This window comes from Lepus europaeus, chromosome 11, assembly GCF_033115175.1.
Source record: "Lepus europaeus isolate LE1 chromosome 11, mLepTim1.pri, whole genome shotgun sequence".
NCBI lineage: Eukaryota > Metazoa > Chordata > Mammalia > Lagomorpha > Leporidae > Lepus > Lepus europaeus.
The window spans coordinates 35,770,356-35,789,536 of NC_084837.1; the positions used below are offsets into that span (position 1 = coordinate 35,770,356).

Here is a 19,181-nt window from a genome sequence, read left to right on the forward strand (position 1 = left end):
CTGCACCCACGTGGGAGACCTGGAGAAAGCTCCTGGCTTCGGATTGGCTCAGCTCTGGCTGTTGCAGCCAATTGGGGAGTGAACCATCGGATAGAAGACCTCTCTCTCTCTCTGCTTCTCCTCTGTGTAACTCTTTCAAATAAATAAATTAATTTAAAAAAAAAAAGTAGTACAAAGCATGCTATTTATTTTTGGTTGCTTTATTATTTTTCCAATAATGAGTTTTCAGATACCATCCTGCCCCCAAAAGATAATACCGATAGGTTTCCAGCTCTTCAGTTGCATAGCTGATCTTTTCATCCACTTTGGAAAGTTTCTCCTCCTTCTCTAGCCGGTAATTTTCTTCTACTGTTAATTTCCTTAAAACAAAAGTGTTATATTTCTTTTAATGCATGTCATAAAATAATCAATTATATATTTATAATTGTATCAAAACTGGTGCTTCCCATTATTACCACTACAAACACCACATGCAAGAAAAAAAAAAAAGGTACTACATAAATATTACTAGTGTGGGATTTAACATTATAAACTCAAATTGTAAAGTATTGTGTCTAACATAATATTGCTAACACAACAGTCTCAAGGGTTTTCTATGTGAATTTATCATAAAGATATTATCAAAGGTAAATAATAAAAACCATATGAATATATAACATTTATCAAGCCTTCCTATATAAAAGCATTACATTAGTTAGACAAGAAGTCACCCACTAATAACTGTGTTTCAGCAATTTTTAAACTGGTGGTTGACCACGTGGGAGACCCAGATGAAGCCCCTGTCTCTAGCTTCAGCCTTGCCCAACCCTGGCCGTTGCAGCCATCTAGGTAGTCAAACCTCTCTCTCTAACTCATTCAAAGAAATAAATAAATCTAAAAAACAAAATTAGTGATTGAAGTAATGATTAGGCTTCCAGGCCAGTTCACCAAGAAACAAAATCAAAAAAGCAAATGTTGGGCCAGCACCATGGTCACTTGGTTAATCCTCTGCCTGCAGCAGCAGCATCCCAAATGGGCGCTGGGTTCTAGTCCCAGTTGCTCCTCTTCCAGTCCAGCTCTCTGCTGTGGCCTGGGAGGGCAGTGGAGGATGGCCTAAGTGCTTGGGCCCCTGCACCCACATGGGAGACCAGGAAGAAGCACCTGGCTCCTGGCTTCAGATCAGCGCAGCGCCAGCCATAGCGGCCATTTGGGGAGTGAACCAATGGAAAGAAAACCTTTCTCTCTCTCTCTCACTGTCTATAACTCTGTCAAATAAATTTAAAAAAAAAAAAAGCAAATGTTATTAGCAGTAGTATTAGTTTGCCCATTTCTCCTAGTTTTTAATAATAAGTAACCTATTGAGTCATTAGATTGTAACAGAAATTGTTCTTAGGCCTTCGCATGTACTATCTTACTTAATGACTACAATAGTTCTACAAGGGTACTACTATTCCCAGTGAACAAAAATGAAAATGCAACAGAGAAATTAAGTCAAGTCATGTGTCACTTAATGGTGGGGACAGGGGACAGCGCTATGGCGTAGCAGGTAAAGATGCTGCCTGCAGTGTCAGCATCCCATATAGGCGCCAGTTCAAGTCCCCCGCTGTTCCACTTCAGATCCAGCTCTCTGCTATGGCCTGGAAAAGCAGTAGAAGATGGCCCAAGTCCTTGGGCCCCTGCACCCACATGGGAGACCCAGAAGAAGCTCCTGGCTTCAGATCAGCCCAGCTCTAGCCACTGCAACCACTTGGGGAGTGAACCAGCAGATTAAAGACTTTATTTTTTTCTTTCTCTCTCTCTATATATAATATTTATATTATATATTATCAATATAATATTATTTTATTATAATTTTATATTTATTATAATACTATTATAATATATTTATATTATATATTATGTGTTATATTATTGTAATATATTTATTATAATATAATGTGTAATTTATATTATTATTTTATTAATAATTTATTATTTTATATATAAATAATATATTATTATTTATATATAATTTCTATTTATATATATTTAAAACTCTATCTCTTTCTGCCTTTCTGTAACTCTGCCTTTCAAATAAATCAATCAATCTTAAAAAAAAAAATGGGAATAAATTCTGAAAACTGCATCATTATGCAATTTTACCATTGTGTGAATATCAGAGTATGCTTACACTAAGACGGCCACCATGTTCATGAAGTGAGATAACCTTGTGGGAACACCATTGTATATACAATCCACAGCTAACCAAAATACCAGTATGCAACACATGACTGTGATTGGAACCAGGCACAGAGCTCACAAGAGTGGTTCTTTGATAGTACACGACCCATGTTGATTCATTCACTAGCTTCTCAAGAAATATTTACTGAACAACACAAAAGAAAAAACATTTGGAATCCTAAGTGGATGTCTCTGACCCTTTATGAACTCTGGGGAGCACCACTACAGAAATCCTTCAGGGCCTTAGTAAATGCTTTATATTCTACACACCTATTGCTTAGAAAGCATTCCCCTAGGTCAGTCATTCCACAGGTATTATAAGAAATAAAGTCATCTCCTTAGGAAACTCATGAAATTATAATGAGCACAGATATGGAAGAGAAGGGTGTTTTTACAGATTGTATAGACTGCAGATGGCCAGAAATTTTTTGACAGCCCTCCAGCTGAGAGATGAAGTCTATGTATCCTCTGCACGAATTCAAACAGGTCTATTAAAAGTGATGCTGTGAAAGAAAACCTGATAACTAAAATGCAGTCAAACCTTACTTCAAATATTAAAGCGACATAGCAAACTTCTAGGTTCTACCATTTCACTTCTCTCCAGTATTAAATCTGGAGACGTGCCAGTAGTGCACTATACCAGTTGTCAGAAGCAGCAAGCCACCATTCAGAAAATGACTGAAGCTGAAGTATACTGTACACAAGCAAGAATTTAAATTTAACATTTTACCAGTACTATCAACTTTCTATATTCTACTCCAAAGAATAACCAGTAGCATCATCTATTGAATTTAATTAGTAAATAGTTTAAGGGCAAGAATGACATATATATTTTGGGGATTCAAAACATTCCAAACTAATAAATGAAATCACAATGTAAAGAATACACACAGCTAGAATATACTTTTAGAAGCTACAGAAAAAAACATTTTCTCTTTGAAATTTTAAAACATTACTCTTTAAAATTTTGTAATTAACCACATACTTTTTTGTTGTTCCAAAGACACATTCAGAAGTATTTCTTTCACCTCACAGAATCCCTGTTATGTACAAATTTTACTTAGAATATCTTTCATCCTGACTTCAAAAGACGAGCCCATTTCTAGCTTTACTGACTGAAATGCTGAGGCCATAATGCTACTCTTCCATTTAGTCAAGTTTATTTTTCTTTCACATCCTGAGCAATCCCAAATGGCCAGAGGTCCATGATGAACATCAAGTTTTTCAATTCTAAATTGAACCCAAAGCTTGAGTTGAGGTATATAGATCGGCAGTGACTGAATCTAACTAACCAACCAACATCCTTTTCTTAATGGAGCATTAATATTCTCTACCAGTTTCCAAATATATTCTCATTTTTGTGCTGGTTTCATTCTATAAAGTCACCATAAATCCTGAATTAAGGGGCCAGCACTGTGGTGTAGCAGGTAAAGCTGCCACCTGTGATTCCAGCATCCCATATGGATGCCAGTTCATGTTCCAGCTACTCCATTTCCAATCCAGCTCCCTATCAATGACCTGGGAAAAGTATAGGAAGATGGCCCAAGTGTTTAGAACCCTGAGACCTGGATGAAGCCCCCTGCTTTGGCCTGTACCAGCCCTGTCTGTTGCAGCCATCTGGGGAGTAAACTAGTCAATGGAAGATCTCTGCCTCTTTTAAATTTTCTTTTTTTTAATTCTGAATAAGCAAACATTGCATCATCTTTCCTAGAGATAATACAAGGCCGGGTTCCTGCTGGCCTCTGGTCACAACATTTTAATCAACCAACCAATATATAACCTTGTTTTATGTGTGCTTCTGTTTCAAGACATTTAATATATAACTGGTACCTAAATAAAATTTATCTGACACACCTACTTCCTCTGTAAAAAACACCATAGCCTTCTTGTGCTTAGGAACACTAGGTGGCACTTCGACACTATGCGTGGAAACCATTTAAATAGTTAAATTACTAACAAAAAGCACCAAAATGTAGCACTATATATACACTCTGAAAAAGACATTTATAGAATGAGAACTGAAACAAGTGTTGCCTTGCTCAAACTCGGCTGGAAAAATATGTACACTGAGCAGCTCAAATTTCCTGTAGTCCTGAACATGTGCATGAAATGGTAATGAAAGGTAAGTATTGATGTTGGATTACAAATAAATCTTAGCAAGTAAGCAAATTTGCAAACAGAATCTATAAATAATTAGGATAGATCAGAATGACTTTCATCAAGTTCCTAAAGGGAGCTGAAACTGTTACATTTTACTGCCCTTTATGATGAAAAATATATGCTACAGTGATATTTGAAAATCGGAGTCTCCAAATAGATATCTCAAAGGTCTTCTCTGTACCTGTACATTCAGGCATCAGCAGACACATGCACACACTATTATTTCCAACATATAAAATTCACTAAACATATTTATTGATATATTCAACAAATATTTATTGACGGCTATCATGTAGCTCATATAGTTTTTAGACATTCAGAATACAGACGAGAAGAAAATCAAATGATTCTCTCATGAAGCTTGCCTTTAATGCTGGAAACATGGAAAAAAAGCAATCATTAAAGGACAATAGGGGCTATGAAGGAAAATAAAGCCATAACATGAAAGATAAAGGGGTTAGGCTGGCACCATGGCTCACTAGGCTAATCTTCCGCCTGCTGTGCCAGCACCCCAGGTTCTAGTCCTGGTTGGGGCGTCGGGTACTAGTCCCGGTTGCTCCTCTTCCAGTCCAGCTCTCTGCTGTGGCCCAGGAAGGCAGTGGAGGATGGTCCAAGTGCTTGGGTCCCTGCACCCACATTGGAGACCAGGAGGAAGCACCTGGCTCCTGGCATCAGATGGGTGTAGCACCGGCCCTAGTGGCCATTAGGGAAGTGAACTAATGGAAGGAAGACCTTTCTTTATGTCTCTCTCTCATTGTCTATAACTCTCTCTGTCTCTGTCTCTCTCTCTCTCTCTCTCTCTCACTAACTCTGCCTGTCAAAAAATAAAAAAAGAAAAAGAAAGATAAAGGGGTAATGAGTGGGAAATATCGTTTTACGTAGGTAGTCAGCGAAGGATTCTTTGAGGCTAAGGGTGGAAAGGGGAGGATCTCAAGAAGCTACCAGAATAAACCAAGTACTAAATGGTGATGGCTTGTACCAGAATAGTAGTATGCAGGATAGGAAAAAGCAGTCTGAGTAAAACCATAGCAAAACTGGCAAGATTTTATTACAGAAGGAATATAGGATATTACAATTTGGGTCCCTGAAATCATGCATTTAAACCCCAAAGTCTTATGTTAATGGTTAATGTTAGTAGCTTAAGGTTGGAGACTTGATCTAATTATGACGTCTAGGAGGTGAGCCTAACAGAATGTCTTAGGTCACTGGAGGGTTGCCTTGGGAAGGCAGAGTTCTATAGAGGGGTGGTTGTATAAGCAAAGCAAGATTCCCATTTCTCTGCTTCCTGGTTCACTGTGTAATGGTCCCTCTACTGTTCACACTCACCAGATGACTGAATCAATGAGACCACCTAATTTCGTATGGTGAACCTCCAACCCATTAGCCAAAATAAATCATCCTTCTAAGAAGCTCCTCTTGATTACTTTAAACAAAGTTATTAAAAGCTTTTTTTGGTTTTTGGTTTTTGGTTTTGTTTTTTTTTTTTTTTTTTTTTTTTGACGGGCAGAGTTAGACAATGAGAGACAGAGACAGAGAAAGGTCTTCCTTCTTCCATTGGTTCACCCCCCAAGTGGCCGCCACAGCTGGTGCGTTGTGGCCAGCACACTGCGCCAATCCGAAGCCAGGAGCCAGGTGCTTCCTCCTGGTCTCCCATGCGGGTGCAGGGCCCAAGGACCTGGGCCATCCTCCACTGCACTCCTGGGCCGCAGCAGAGAGCTGGACTGGAAAAGGAGCAACCGGGAGTAGAATCTGAGGTGCCGGTGCCGCAGGTGGAGGATTAGCCTAGTGAGCCACAGCACGGGCCTAAAAGCTTATTTACAATACAGCATACAGAAGAGAAAGAGAAGTCAAGGATGGCTTGAGCAGTCACCGTGATGAACCAGGCAAATGACCCTGTCCTTTAGCAAGACAAGGAACATTTGGGCAGGAGCAATTTGCACGGAGAGAAGAATCAGTTTTACATGTATCAGAGATGGAATTTAAAGGATAATGCGATCAAGTGTGTTCTCCACTCAGATTCCCTGACCTCACCTGCCAGTACCATTTAGTTTAAGACAATAATTTACTGAATATTCATTTACTAGATGTTAAACAGGATTTTGTGAACTAGCTTAGAAATTCAAATATAAACATTTTCTTTCAAGAATAAAGCATTTCAAGATCAAATAATTTCTTAAAAATGAATTAAAGGGGTTTGGGCTGTGGCATAGCAGGTTAAAGTCCCGGCCTGCAGCACCAACATCCCATATGGGCACCAGTTCAATTCCTGGCTGTTCCACTTCCGATCCAGCTCCCTGCTAATGCACCTGGGAAAGCAGCAGAGGCTGGTCCAGGTGCTTGGGCCCCTGCAGCCATGTGGGAGACCCAGAAGAAGCTCCTGGCTTTGCCCTGGCCCAGACCTGGTCAATGCAGCCATCTGGGGAGTGAACCAGCAGATGGAAGACCTCTCTGTCTCTACCTCTCTCTGTAACTCTTTCAAATAAGTAAAATAAATCTTTAAAAAAAAAAAATTAACAAATCCAATCATAAATTGTGACCTGTTAGTAATCACAGAAACTAAATGTGCAATATATGCCTATGGTTTTAAAATTATTTTACTTGCCATCCAATGGAGTTATCAGTTTAGTTTTTATTACCTGTGGAGTTTCATTTCATTTTCTTGGTACAGTTCAGTCATTACTGTAAGTTTCTGCTGAAGCTTCTGAATTTCACTTTCAAACTGTGCATTTTCTGTCTGCAAAGATGCTTGTTCAGTCTGGAGATTTTTAATATGCTCTACAGAAAATTTTAGATCATAATAAAGGGTAAATATTTTGAGTTATACAATAACACTTGAGAAGGATAAAATATACCAAAAATTATAAATAACAAGTCCAACTCTCTCCAATAACAGAAAATCTAAATTCTTTTCAATTCTTTAAAGACTTATATGTACTATTCTAAATATTTCTTCTTATTATTGCTTATAGGATTCTCAACCTTCCATTCTAATTTAGCACCTAGTTTTCAACCAAAGAGTTAAAAGCCACTAAGAAAAGTTTCTTTAAAGGCAAACATTTTAGTTCAACATTCTTTTAAACTATTTCCATATGAATCAATAAAGTCTTTTTACCCGTAAAAATTTGACTTCTCAATAATACTTAAGTTCTAACCAACATTCCCTTTTAGGCCAAAATTTTTATATAGGTTATAGATCAAGCCAGAAATCTGTATCTTTTGGTTACAAACACCCAAATGTCCTCCAAGCTTAAACCGAACTAAGACCGGAGAAAAAAATATTGACTTTAACCTAGCTTGAACTGCTAACCCACCTAAAATAATCACCTAAAGAATGACAATTAACAATTCTAAATAAGTATGAATGCTTTATAATGCTTTATAAAATTAGTGCATCACTTAGTTGATGGTAGACTGAATGAAAGGTATACTTTCCAAAATGTATATGAATCACTACTACAAATCTTATTTTATTTATTTATTTATTTATTTTTGACAGGCAGAGTGGAAAGTGAGAGAGAGACAGACAGAAAGGTCTTCCTTTTCTGTTGGTTCACCCTCCAATGGCCGCTGCGGTCGGTGCGCTGCGGCCGGCGCATCGCTCTGATCCGAAGCCAGGAGCCAGGTGCTTCCTCCTGGTCTCCCATGTGGGTACAGGGCCCAAGCACTTGGGCCATCTTCCACTGCACTCCCAGGCCACAGCAGAGAGCTGGCCTGGAAGAGGAGCAACCGGGACAGAATCTGGCACCCCGACCGGGACTAGATCCCAGTGTGCCGGTGCCGCAGGCGGAGAATTAGCCTATCGTGTCGCACGGCGCCGGCCTTACAAATCTTAATGAAAGGAAAAACTCACTTTTTCTACAGAATATAGTTATAAAATCATACGTCTGAAAATTTCAGTAATTACATTAATGGTATATAATAATTCTAAAACATTCATTAATTAAATGTACATGCCAAGGGCTGTTTAAATAAACATGTTAATATTAAATGATTAAATGTACAATAAATTGCACACATCTGTCTTTTCACAAGAAGTTTTCAATCCACTTCAGAATAAACATTGTTAAGTTAGGCTTTAAGACACTGCTAAGAATAATCATTTAATAAAAAAATTAATGTTTGGTATTTAGTGTAAAATGTTTTATTATAAATATGGTTCATTTATTTTAGAAGTTTTTGAAAATACAGATATAAGAAAAAAAAATAAAATCTGCCCATAATCCCATACTCAAAAATGACCAGTATTGGGTCCAGCACTGTAGAATAGTAAGGCTAAGCCTCGGTCTACAGTACCAGCATCCCATATGGGCACCAGTACGTGTCCCAGCTACTCTTCTTCCGATCCAGCTCCTTGCTTATGGCCTGAGAAAGCAGAAGATGGTCCAAGTGCCTAGGCCTACACACCCACATGGGAGACCTGGAAGAAACTCCTGGTTCCTGCCTTCAGATCGGCTGAGCTCTGGCTGTTGCGGTCATTTGGGGAGTTAACCAACAGCTGGAAGACCTTTCTCTCTGTCTGTAACTCTTCCTCTCAAATAAATAAATAAAATCTTAAATTAAAAATATGACCAATATTTGAATATAATTGCTAGTCTTTATTGATATAAATGTATATTGTACATTTTTTATTTTTAAATGTTATTTTTACCAACATAAACTTCAATTACAACTGATTTGACTACTTCTTAAATACAAACACTATCAGCAAAATAAATAGAAATGTTTTCTTTTATGTGCAAGGATATTAAAGAGGCAAATCATATGGCAATACCACATTGCTAAAGATCAACTTTGCAACTGATAAAGATATTTTAAAACTTCAATTTATCACTCTTAAAATCTAACACTATACTTCATATAACACTAAAACTCAAAGATAAATTTGGTTTTACATGTTTTCAAATATAATTCCACTGTCTTAATTAAACTTAAATTTGGAGGAAACTGTTATAACTTCATCAACAACAGAAAAAAATCAAGACTAATTTTTCACAAATAGCAAACAAAAACAAAAATTTAAAAAAATTAAACAATCTTCTCAAAATTAGTTCAATTAATGGCACCATTCTCCATAAGGAGATGTAATAATTTAAATAGATTGTCTACCTGTAAGGTCTTCCTTTGTTTTATCTACTTCAGATAGTTGAGTGTAAATTTGGTTTCGTTCTCCTTCTAGGGTTTTTAAAGAAGCATTTAACTTTAAAGAATAGAAAAATAAAAACAGTAACATTAATCAGTTATACAAACATACACACACATACACACACTACCCTTTTGAAGCTATTTTATCACTTTGATGAAACTGTCACCTAGAATGCAGAAGCTAACAATGCAACAACGCAGTTTCCATCTTTAAGAGCTACCAAAGTCATCATTAAGTTATCATTAAGTCTTAAAACAGGGATAACAATCAAGGGCTTGGCACAGCAGTTAACACACTACTTGGAATGACCACATCCCATATTCGTGAGCCTAGGTGCAAGTCCTGGCTCTTCTTCTGATCCAGGTTCCTGCTAATGTATACCCTGGGAGGCAGCAATGGATCAAGTACTTGAGTCCTTGTGGCCCATCTGGGAGACCTGGACTGGGTTCCTAGTTCCTAACTTCAGCCTGGTTCAGCCAGCTATTACAAGCATTTAAAGAGTGAATCATTCAAAGTGAGATCTGTTTATTTATTTCTCTCTCTTCCCACCTCCCCCACATTTAAAATAAATAAAACTTTAAGGGAAAAAAAAAAAACAGAAAAAAAGAAGCAGAGAGATTGCTTTTAGCTGGAAGCTTCACCAATAGCAATTTTCACTGTATTCACTTTCAGACCAAGTTTTGACTAAAGCAGCCTTCAAACTACATTATCAATACTTTACATAGATCAGCAAGGCTCAGGTTCCCAATAATAGGGTAGAATACAGAGGGAATACACTAGAAGAAAATGAACCTAGTATTCACTTCTCAAATAGAATACAGGACTTTAAGAACAAGAATATACCAAGACGGGACCGTGTTGTGGTGTAGTGGATAAAGCCACCGCCTGTAGTGCTGGCATCCCAAGTGGGCGCCGGTTCAAGTCTCGGCTGCTCCACTTCTGAACCAGCTCTCTGCTGTGGCCTAGGAAAGCAGTGGAAGATGGCCCAAGTCCTTGGGCCCCTGCACCCATGTGGGAGACCCGGAGGAAACTCATGGCTCCAGGCTTCGGACTGGTGCACTTCTGGCCGTTGTGGCCAATTGGAGAGTGGGCTGGTGGATGGAAGACCTCTCTCTCTGTTTCTGCCTCTCCTTCTCTCTCTGTGTAACTCGACTTTCAAATAAAATAAATAAATCTTAAAAAAAAAAAGAATATACCAAGACTAGAAGAAGAAGAATACACCATGGGACGTATGAAATAAAACACAAATCTAAAAAATTTTATTATGATAAATTCTAAAACTAATTTTATGAATTTCAAGAGTTAATATGTAAAAAGTAATTAACAAAATTTTGATCACCTCTGAACTAAACTTATAAACAATAGAATGAACTTTCAAAATAGTTATTAAGGACATAAAGGTTTCACCCACATTCTATTTCTTCTTCCACATTCTTTATATTTACGTAATAATGCAAACCTTAGCAGCATGAATCAATTTCTTCAAAGCTCCTTTTGGATGATTATCTATAGTGAAAAACAAACAAACAAAAAGTAATCATTTGGGAAAACAGTACAATACTATAAGAGATATCCAAACAATTTTACTAGTTCACTCAACTAAAGCATTATAATCCCTCTTCTTATTATGATAAAGATTTGGAATAAGGCAGAATGGCCTTGACCTGCTCCAAGGAAGCTAAACAATAAAAGCATTGGGAGTACCAAATCATTTAACAAGATTCTTCAGCACTAACTCCAAGGACAGAGTTATAATAAGGATTCAGTATTCATCTAAATATAGACAAAAACTTTTAACTATTCTTGAATTCTCATAGCATCTAAAATATGAGAGGAATTGCAACCTAAAGTAACGTAATATTAAACAAGCTTAAGTTCTATTAGAAAAAGAATTACTTCTGTGGCCAGCAATGTGGCATAGCAGGTAAAGCCACTGCCTGCAATACCAGGCATTCCAAATGTGCACTGGTTCATGTCCTGGCTGCTCCTCTTCTGATCCAGCTCCCTGCTAATGAGCCTGGGAAAAACAGTGTAGGGTGGCCCAAGTGTTTGGGCCCCTGCCACTCACAGGGGAGACCTGGATGAAGCTCCTGTCTTTGGCCTGGCCCAGTGCTAGCCACTGTGGTCATCTGGAGAATGAACCAGTGGATGGAAGACATCTCTCTGTCTCTTCCTCTCTCTCTGTAACTCTTTCAAAATAAATATTCAAAAAAAGAAAAAGAATTATTTCTTACATGATAAAGTAGAAGTGAAAAAGTACAAATGAAACTTTACAAGTCTCTCCAGATCCACAGTTTCATTTTCTGTGCTTTCAGTTATCTGTTGTCAACCACAGTCCAAAAATATTAATTGGAAAAATCCCAGAATTAAACAATTTGTGAGTCTTAAATTATGTGCTGCTCTTACTGCTTAAATGAAACTTCATGCTATACTGCTCCTTTCTGTGCAAGATGCAAATCATTTCTTTGTCCAATGAATCCAGTATATATACTATCCATCCATTAATTGTTTAGTAACTATCTCATTTATGAGATTGACTGCTATACCATGCAAGAGATCAACGTCACATAAGTTTTATTATAAAATATTATAATTATTCTGTTTTATTATCATTTATTATTAATCTCTTACTGTGCCCAACCCATAAAATAAACTTTATTATAGGTATCCAAGTATAGGAAAAGAAATAGAATATATGAGGGCTTGGTAAAAGTCACAGTTTCAGGTTTGAGGTATTGGAAAATAGCCCCTTCCCATAAGGGGGATTTACTGTATATATTTACTGTGAGAAGTAGTTTTCTCTCAACATATTAATGCTATCATGAAAAAAATTTCAAAAGCACACATCTTGGGACAAGCACTACAACCTAACAGGTTAAGTCACCACTTGGGATACTCAAATCCTGTATCAGAGTTCCTGGAATCAAGTTCTGCCTCCACTTTCCATTCAGGTTCCTGCTAATGCACCGGGTAGGCATCAATGGTTCAAGTACTTGGGTTCCTGCTAACCACTTGGGAGGCCTGGATGGAGTCCCTGGCTCTAGGCTTCAGCCTGACCCAGCCCTAGCTGATAATATCATTTGGGGAGTGATCTCTCTATCTCTGTCTCTCTCTTCCTATCACTCTGCATTTCAAATAAATAAATAAAAACTTAAAATAATAATAAAAATCGTCAAGTTCTTCCATCTTCCACTACCTCCCCAGGTGCATTAGTAGGAAGCTGTATAGGCAGTGGGGTAGGGCCGGCGCCGCGGCTCACTAGGCTAATCCTCCGCCTTGCGGCGCCGGCACACCGGGTTCTAGTCCCGGTCGGGGCACCGATCCTGTCCCGGTTGCCCCTCTTCCAGGCCAGCTCTCTGCTGTGGCCAGGGAGTGCAGTGGAGGATGGCCCAAGTGCTTGGGCCCTGCACCCCATGGGAGACCAGGATAAGCACCTGGCTCCTGCCATCGGATCAGCACAGTGCGCCGGCCGCAGTGCGCTACCGCGGCGGCCATTGGAGGGTGAACCAACGGCAAAAGGAAGACCTTTCTCTCTGTCTCTCTCTCACTATCCACTCTGCCTGTCAAAAATAAAAAAATTTAAAAAAAAAAAAAAAAAAAAGGAAGTGGGGTAGCCAGCACTCAACCAAACACTCACATTGGATACCAGCATCATAGGCAGCAGCTAAAAACTCTGTGCCACAATGCCAGCCCCCAAAAAAAGTCTTTTTTTAAAAGGTCAACAGAACTGATTTAAGAACATAGTGAAGTGGCTTCAGTTAATCTAACTTTTGGCAAGTCCAGATCACAATCAGCAATGACAAGAATCATTTGTGATGGCCAAAAATCAGTACAAACATCTGATGAAAGCAATAAAAAGCATCTTGATCTATGAACTACTGATTTACATAACACTCATTTTTCAAACTAGTCTCCTAGCCATTTGATTAGCTTACACAGCACTGAAATGATTACAATACAATGCAAGGGTGTTGAAGGAAGATACACGTCATCTAAGAGGAGAACAGAAGAAAACGAGGCTTGAGGTCTATCTGAGGAGCTGAAGTGATTTACTGGTGGTATTCCAGCTGACGATAATGGGATGGTGAGACAGTGACACAGTGTTACCAACGTGCCAAAGCTCACCCCATATCCCATTAAGCTGCACGGTAAAAATGCCACCTTAAGTGTTAAAATGATGATACTGGCCAGAACCACAGCTCACTTGACTAATCCTCCGCCTGTGGCGCCGGCACCCCGGGTTCTAGTCCCAGTCAGGGCGCCAGATTCTGTCCCGGCTGCTCCTCTTCCAGTCCAGCTCTCTGTTGTGGCCCGGGAAGGCAGTGGAGGATGGCCCAAGTGCTTGGGCCCTGCACCCGCATGGGAGACCAGGAGGAAGCACCTGGCTCCTGGCTTCAGATCAGTTCAGCACGACAGCCGCAGTGCACCAGCCGTAGCACACCGGCCATAGCAGCCATCTTGGGAGTGAACAAACAGAAAGGAAGACCTTTCTCTCTGTCTCTGTCTCACTCACTGTCTAACTCTGCCTGGAAAAAAAAAAAAAAAAAAAAAGGCCATATTAAGTGTTAAAGTGATTGTATAGATAGGATTAAGTGTTAAAGGGATCATATAAATAAGATCAATGTCTGGTACTAATAATAGAATTAAAAAGGAGAGAATGTTGCAACATGGGAAGCAGTCCACACAGCAGACCCATAGAATGACAAATGCTTTAAATAGTACCCTGACCTCAAAATCAGCCCTTAAGGCATTCTGGTCTGGCTGAAAAGCCCAGGAGAGCATTTCAGACATGGAAAGCCAAGATACTGTGGCAAAAAGAATGTCTTACATGAAGGATCTCTGTGAGAGAGACCCCAGTGGAAAGAAGTAGCCATCAAATAAGGAGGTACTTTTCTCTGAAGGGAGGAGAGAACTTCTACTTTGCTTATGGCCTTGTCTAAATACTGACAGAGCCTGTGGATTCAAAAGGCTTCCACAGCCATGGAAGCTCCTTTCCAGAGCCTCGGGTGATCACTGATGTCATACATAAGAGTGCTAATTGTTAAATTAACTACAGGAGTCACTGTGTACTTACTTCCCATGCAGGACTTCTATCCTCAATAAGTTTGTATTATGAGAATTAACTGTAAAACTTGTTCTCAAACAGTTTTATGTCTGTGTGTATGTGTGTGCAAACCGTTGAAATCTTTACTTAGTATAGAGTTGGTCCTCTTTGTATAAAGTTAATTGAAAATGAAATCTTAATGGAGAATGAAAATGGGAGAGGAAGGGGGAGTTAGGGTGAGAGAGTAGGGGTGGGAGGGTGGGTATGGCTGGAAGAATCACTATATTTCTAAAGTCATACTTATGAAATTTGTACTCATTAAGTAAAAGGTTTCTTTGGGGGAAAAAAATGTGCCAAAGCACATCAAGAACATGGTCCATACAGGTAACAAAAAACAGATGAGCTATCACAATTTTATCAAAAGAGGATCAATCACAACTTAATACCTAAATGAGCACCATTTTCTGATTCACTCTTCATTTCCAGTTCCACATTGTCATCATCTGTTATGTCTTCTCCCAGAATGGCAGCCCAATCCTTCATCTTTAGCAAGCGTTCAGTCAGAGACTTGATGTTTAGCAAAGAAATCAAACAAAAAGAGAGGGTAATGACTTATACTAATAGCTTTACAGTTTCTTTTATCTTAAGATTTATTTATTGACTTACTTATTTACTTACTTATTTATTTGAAAAGCAAAGAAACAAAGAAAGAGGGAGACAGAGAGAAAGAGAAGTAGTCATCCATCCACTGGTTCAATCCCCAAGTGGCCACTCTCTCTCTCCCTCTCTCTCTGCCTCTATGTAACTTCTCTACGTAACTCTGACTTTCAAATAAATAAATAAATCTTAAAAAAAGAGAGAGAGAGAATCTAAAGTAAAACATTAGAGGTTTTCCAATAGTGTTTTTTTTTTCTTTTAATTTCCTTGGATAAAGAAAGATTTCCTAACACTATAAAAAAATTTAAATGACTGTGCCATATATTGCTCTGGTGAGACTAAAAATGTATCCTATTCTACAATTATCCCCTTACAATCTCCTCACTCTTTTTAGAATTCCAGGCACACTGCGCCGTGGCTCAATAGGCTAATCCTCCACCTTGCGGCACCGGCACACCGGGTTCTAGTCTCGGTCGGGATGCCGGATTCTGTCCCGGTTGCCCCTCTTCCAGGCCAACTCTCTGCTATGGCCAGGGAGTGCAGTGGAGGATGGCCCAAGTCCTTGGGCCCTGCACCCGCAAGGGAGACCAGGAGAAGCACCTGGCTCCTGCCTTCGGATTAGTGTGGTGCGCCTGCCACAGCGCGCCTGCCGCAGCGGCCATTGGAGGGTGAACCAATGGCAAAAAGGAAGACCTTTCTCTCTGTCTCTCTCTCTCACTGTCCACTCTGCCTGTAAAAAAAAAAAAAAAAAAAAGAATTCCGGGCACAAATAACAGGGTCTACAGCTTTGAGCAGAGTGCAAGGTTAGTGTCTCACTCTAGTTCTATTTAGGAAGCATCCCTAGCTCTTTTGATCATTAAGATTAGGGAAGAAATCAAACAATACCCTTGTCACTTGGTATCTGCCAGGGACAGGTTCCAAGAACAACCCATCCCACCCATACATGCCAAAATCCACAGATGCTCAAGTCTCTTAAATACAATGGTGCAGTATTTACATACAATCTACACATATCTTCCCAAATACTTTAAATCAGCTCTACACTTATAATAATACATAATAATTGTAAATGTCATGGAAATAGTTACACTATATTTTAGAGAATAATGACAAGAAAAAATAGTTGCTATACTATACTGATTAGTTAATAATGACAAGAAAAAGAATCTGTACATGTTCAGACACAACACTTTTTTTTCAGGTATTTCTGGTCCATAGTTGGTTGAATCCACAGATATGGAACCTGAGGGTGCAGAGGACCAGCTATATGCCACTAATAATGTTTTCAAGATTCCAGTCTATGAATTTTATTCTTAATTTGGCATAACAAAGATTTGTTTGGAAATCTTTTTTTCTTTTGTTTCAGAAATTCTAGCCAACTCAGTCACACAAACCAGCAGTCACTTACTTTGATGTGATCTTCTTTATCATTTAGAACTTGTTCTGCCTGTACTTTAGTGTCTTCAAACGCTACTTTCTGTTTATTAAGTTCATTCACTTTTTCTTTCCATATTTCAGCTTCTTGTGAAAGCTGAAATTGAAACAAAAAATGCAATTCAGCTTATCATACTTATACATACACGACTGTATTTACACAGCAGGATATATCATTAACAGGCATTACATTCTGCTACTTAAAAAAAAAAAAAAAGACATGGCTTCTGTTTCAAAGACCTTTCAAAACAGGTAGTATAAAATAATAGAAACTTAAATATTCTTCAACTGATTTACATAATAGATTTACATCAAATAAAAGGTTTTCTGAGACATATACACAGGTATTTCAAAAAGTTTGTGGACAACAACTAAAAGATGAGTTTATCTTGTTGCAAAAATAAGAATCCTTTGAAATCCATGCACAGTTTTTTCATAATACACATTTTTTCATGAATGGTCTGAAAATCCCTCATTTCTTTCTCTTTCTCTCCTTTTTTCCCTTTATCTGCTACTCTGCCCGTCAAAAAAATATTTGAAAAAAAGGCAATAAGAAAAGTAGGCCAAAAAATAACTACACAGATAATCCACAAAAGAAATGATCCATATGTATGAAAGAAAAGCCTAAATTTATTTAGTCTTCAGGGCCAGCACAGTGGCTCAGCAATTTAAGACATCAGCTACAGCACTGGCATCCCATACACATGCTGGTTCAAGTCCCAGCTGCTCCACCTCCGTCCGACTCAGCTCCCTGCTAATGTGCCTGGGAAAATAGCAGAAGACGGCCCAAGCCCCTGTGACCTTGCCACCCATGTGAAAGATCCAGAGGAAGCTCTTAGCCACTAGTTTCCTCCTGGCCCAGCCCTGGTCATTGTGGCCATTTGGGAATGAACCAGATGATAAATGCTCTGTCTCTCCTTCTAACCCTGCCTTTCAAATAATCTTTTTTAAAAAAATTATTTAGTCTTCGGGGCCGGCGCCGCGGCTCACTTGGTTAATCCTCCGCCTGTGGCGTCGGCATCCCATATGGGTGCTGGGTTCTAGTCCCGGTTGCCCCTCTTCCAGGCCAGCTCTCTGCTATGGCCCGGGAAGGCAGTGGAGGATGGCCCAAGTGCTTGGGCCCTGCACCCGCATGGGAGACCAGGAGAAGCACCTGGCTCCTGCCTTCGGACCAGCGAGATGCGCCGGCCGCAGCGGCCATTGGAGGGTGAACCAACGGCAAAAAGGAAGACCTTTCTCTCTGTCTCTCTCTCTCACTATCCACTCTGCCTGTCAAAAAAATTAAAAAAAATAAAAAAAAAACCCACTGGGTTTACCATCACTTTCTCCTGACACGAAGATGACAAAAAAGTTTTTTTTTTTTTAAGACATAAACCCACAGGAAAGAGAGAACAGGATATGAGGCAAAGATGACTGTAAAACAGAAAATGGAAAGTGATGGAAATGGTAATAGACTCAGGAGACAACAGAGGGCTAAAATCTGAGCCAGAAGATGAGAAAGCCCAAAAGCAGGTTGATTCGATAACACCCAAAAAAAAGCCCATGATCTGAAGACTCAAGGTATATAAGGTATAAGAGGACTGAAAAAAAGGAGAACACAGCCGGCGCCGCGGCTCAATAGGCTAATCCTCCACCTTGTGGCGCCGGCACACCGGGTTCTAGTCCCGGTCGGGGCACCGATCCTGTCCCGGTTGCCCCTCTTCCAGGCCAGCTCTCTGCTGTGGCCAGGGAGTGCAGTGGAGGATGGCCCAAGTGCTTGTGCCCTGCACCCCATGGGAGACCAGGAGAAGCACCTAGCTCCTGCCTTCGGATCAGCATGGTGCGCCGGCCGCAGCACGCCAACCGCGGCGGCCATTGGAGGGTGAACCAACGGCAAAAGGAAGACCTTTCTCTCTGTCTCTCTCTCTCACTGTCCACTCTGCCTGTCAAAAATTTAAAAAGGAGAAAAAGGAGGAGAAGAAGGAGGAGTCCAAGGAGTCGGACGACAACATGGGATTCGGCCTCTTCGACCAGCCCTGCGCCCCCAATAAAGCCTTTGTACCTTGTGTAAAAAAAAAAAAAAAAGAAAGAAAGGAGAACTGCCATGAGTATTTGGCACAGCAGGTAAAGGCACAACTTCCCACATTCACATCCCTTATTGGAGTAGACAAATTCAAGTCCCTGACCCACCCGGATTCCTGCTTCCCAATAATGTGCACCCTGGCGGTCAGTAGGTGATGGTTCAAACAGCTGGATCCCTGCCACCCACATGGCAGACCAAGATTAAGTCCCTTCACCCAGCTTAGGTCTGGCTCTGCCCTGACCATTCCAAATATTTGGGGAGTGAACTAGCAGATAAGAACCCCCTCTCTCTCTCAAATAAATACACTTTTACAAAAGATTTACATCTCTGGAAGACAGTATACAGATAAATTATGGATAGGTACATAGGAAACAAAACAATTATTAATGTCAGAGAAAATAAAATGCCAGATAACACAGATCATGTAATCAGAACATATCCCGTGAACCAGATACAATATTTAGAGCATCATAACAATGCAA

General features: G+C 39.6%; 1 protein-coding gene across 8 annotated transcripts in view; it reads right to left on the minus strand.

Moving 5' to 3' along the window:
• The window catches only part of MIA2 (MIA SH3 domain ER export factor 2), a 121,736-nt gene that overhangs the window by 38,442 nt on the left and 64,113 nt on the right, over window positions 1–19,181 (minus strand). For all 8 annotated transcript variants that reach the window (XM_062205230.1, XM_062205229.1, XM_062205226.1 and 5 more), the window contains 6 exons: window positions 16,612–16,734; window positions 14,993–15,113; window positions 10,962–11,008; window positions 9,466–9,556; window positions 6,996–7,134; window positions 258–359 (listed from right to left, as the gene is read on the minus strand). In XM_062205230.1, coding sequence (XP_062061214.1) covers window positions 258–359; window positions 6,996–7,134; window positions 9,466–9,556; window positions 10,962–11,008; window positions 14,993–15,113; window positions 16,612–16,734 — 623 coding nt within the window. The remainder of the gene's footprint in view (window positions 1–257; window positions 360–6,995; window positions 7,135–9,465; window positions 9,557–10,961; window positions 11,009–14,992; window positions 15,114–16,611; window positions 16,735–19,181) is intronic.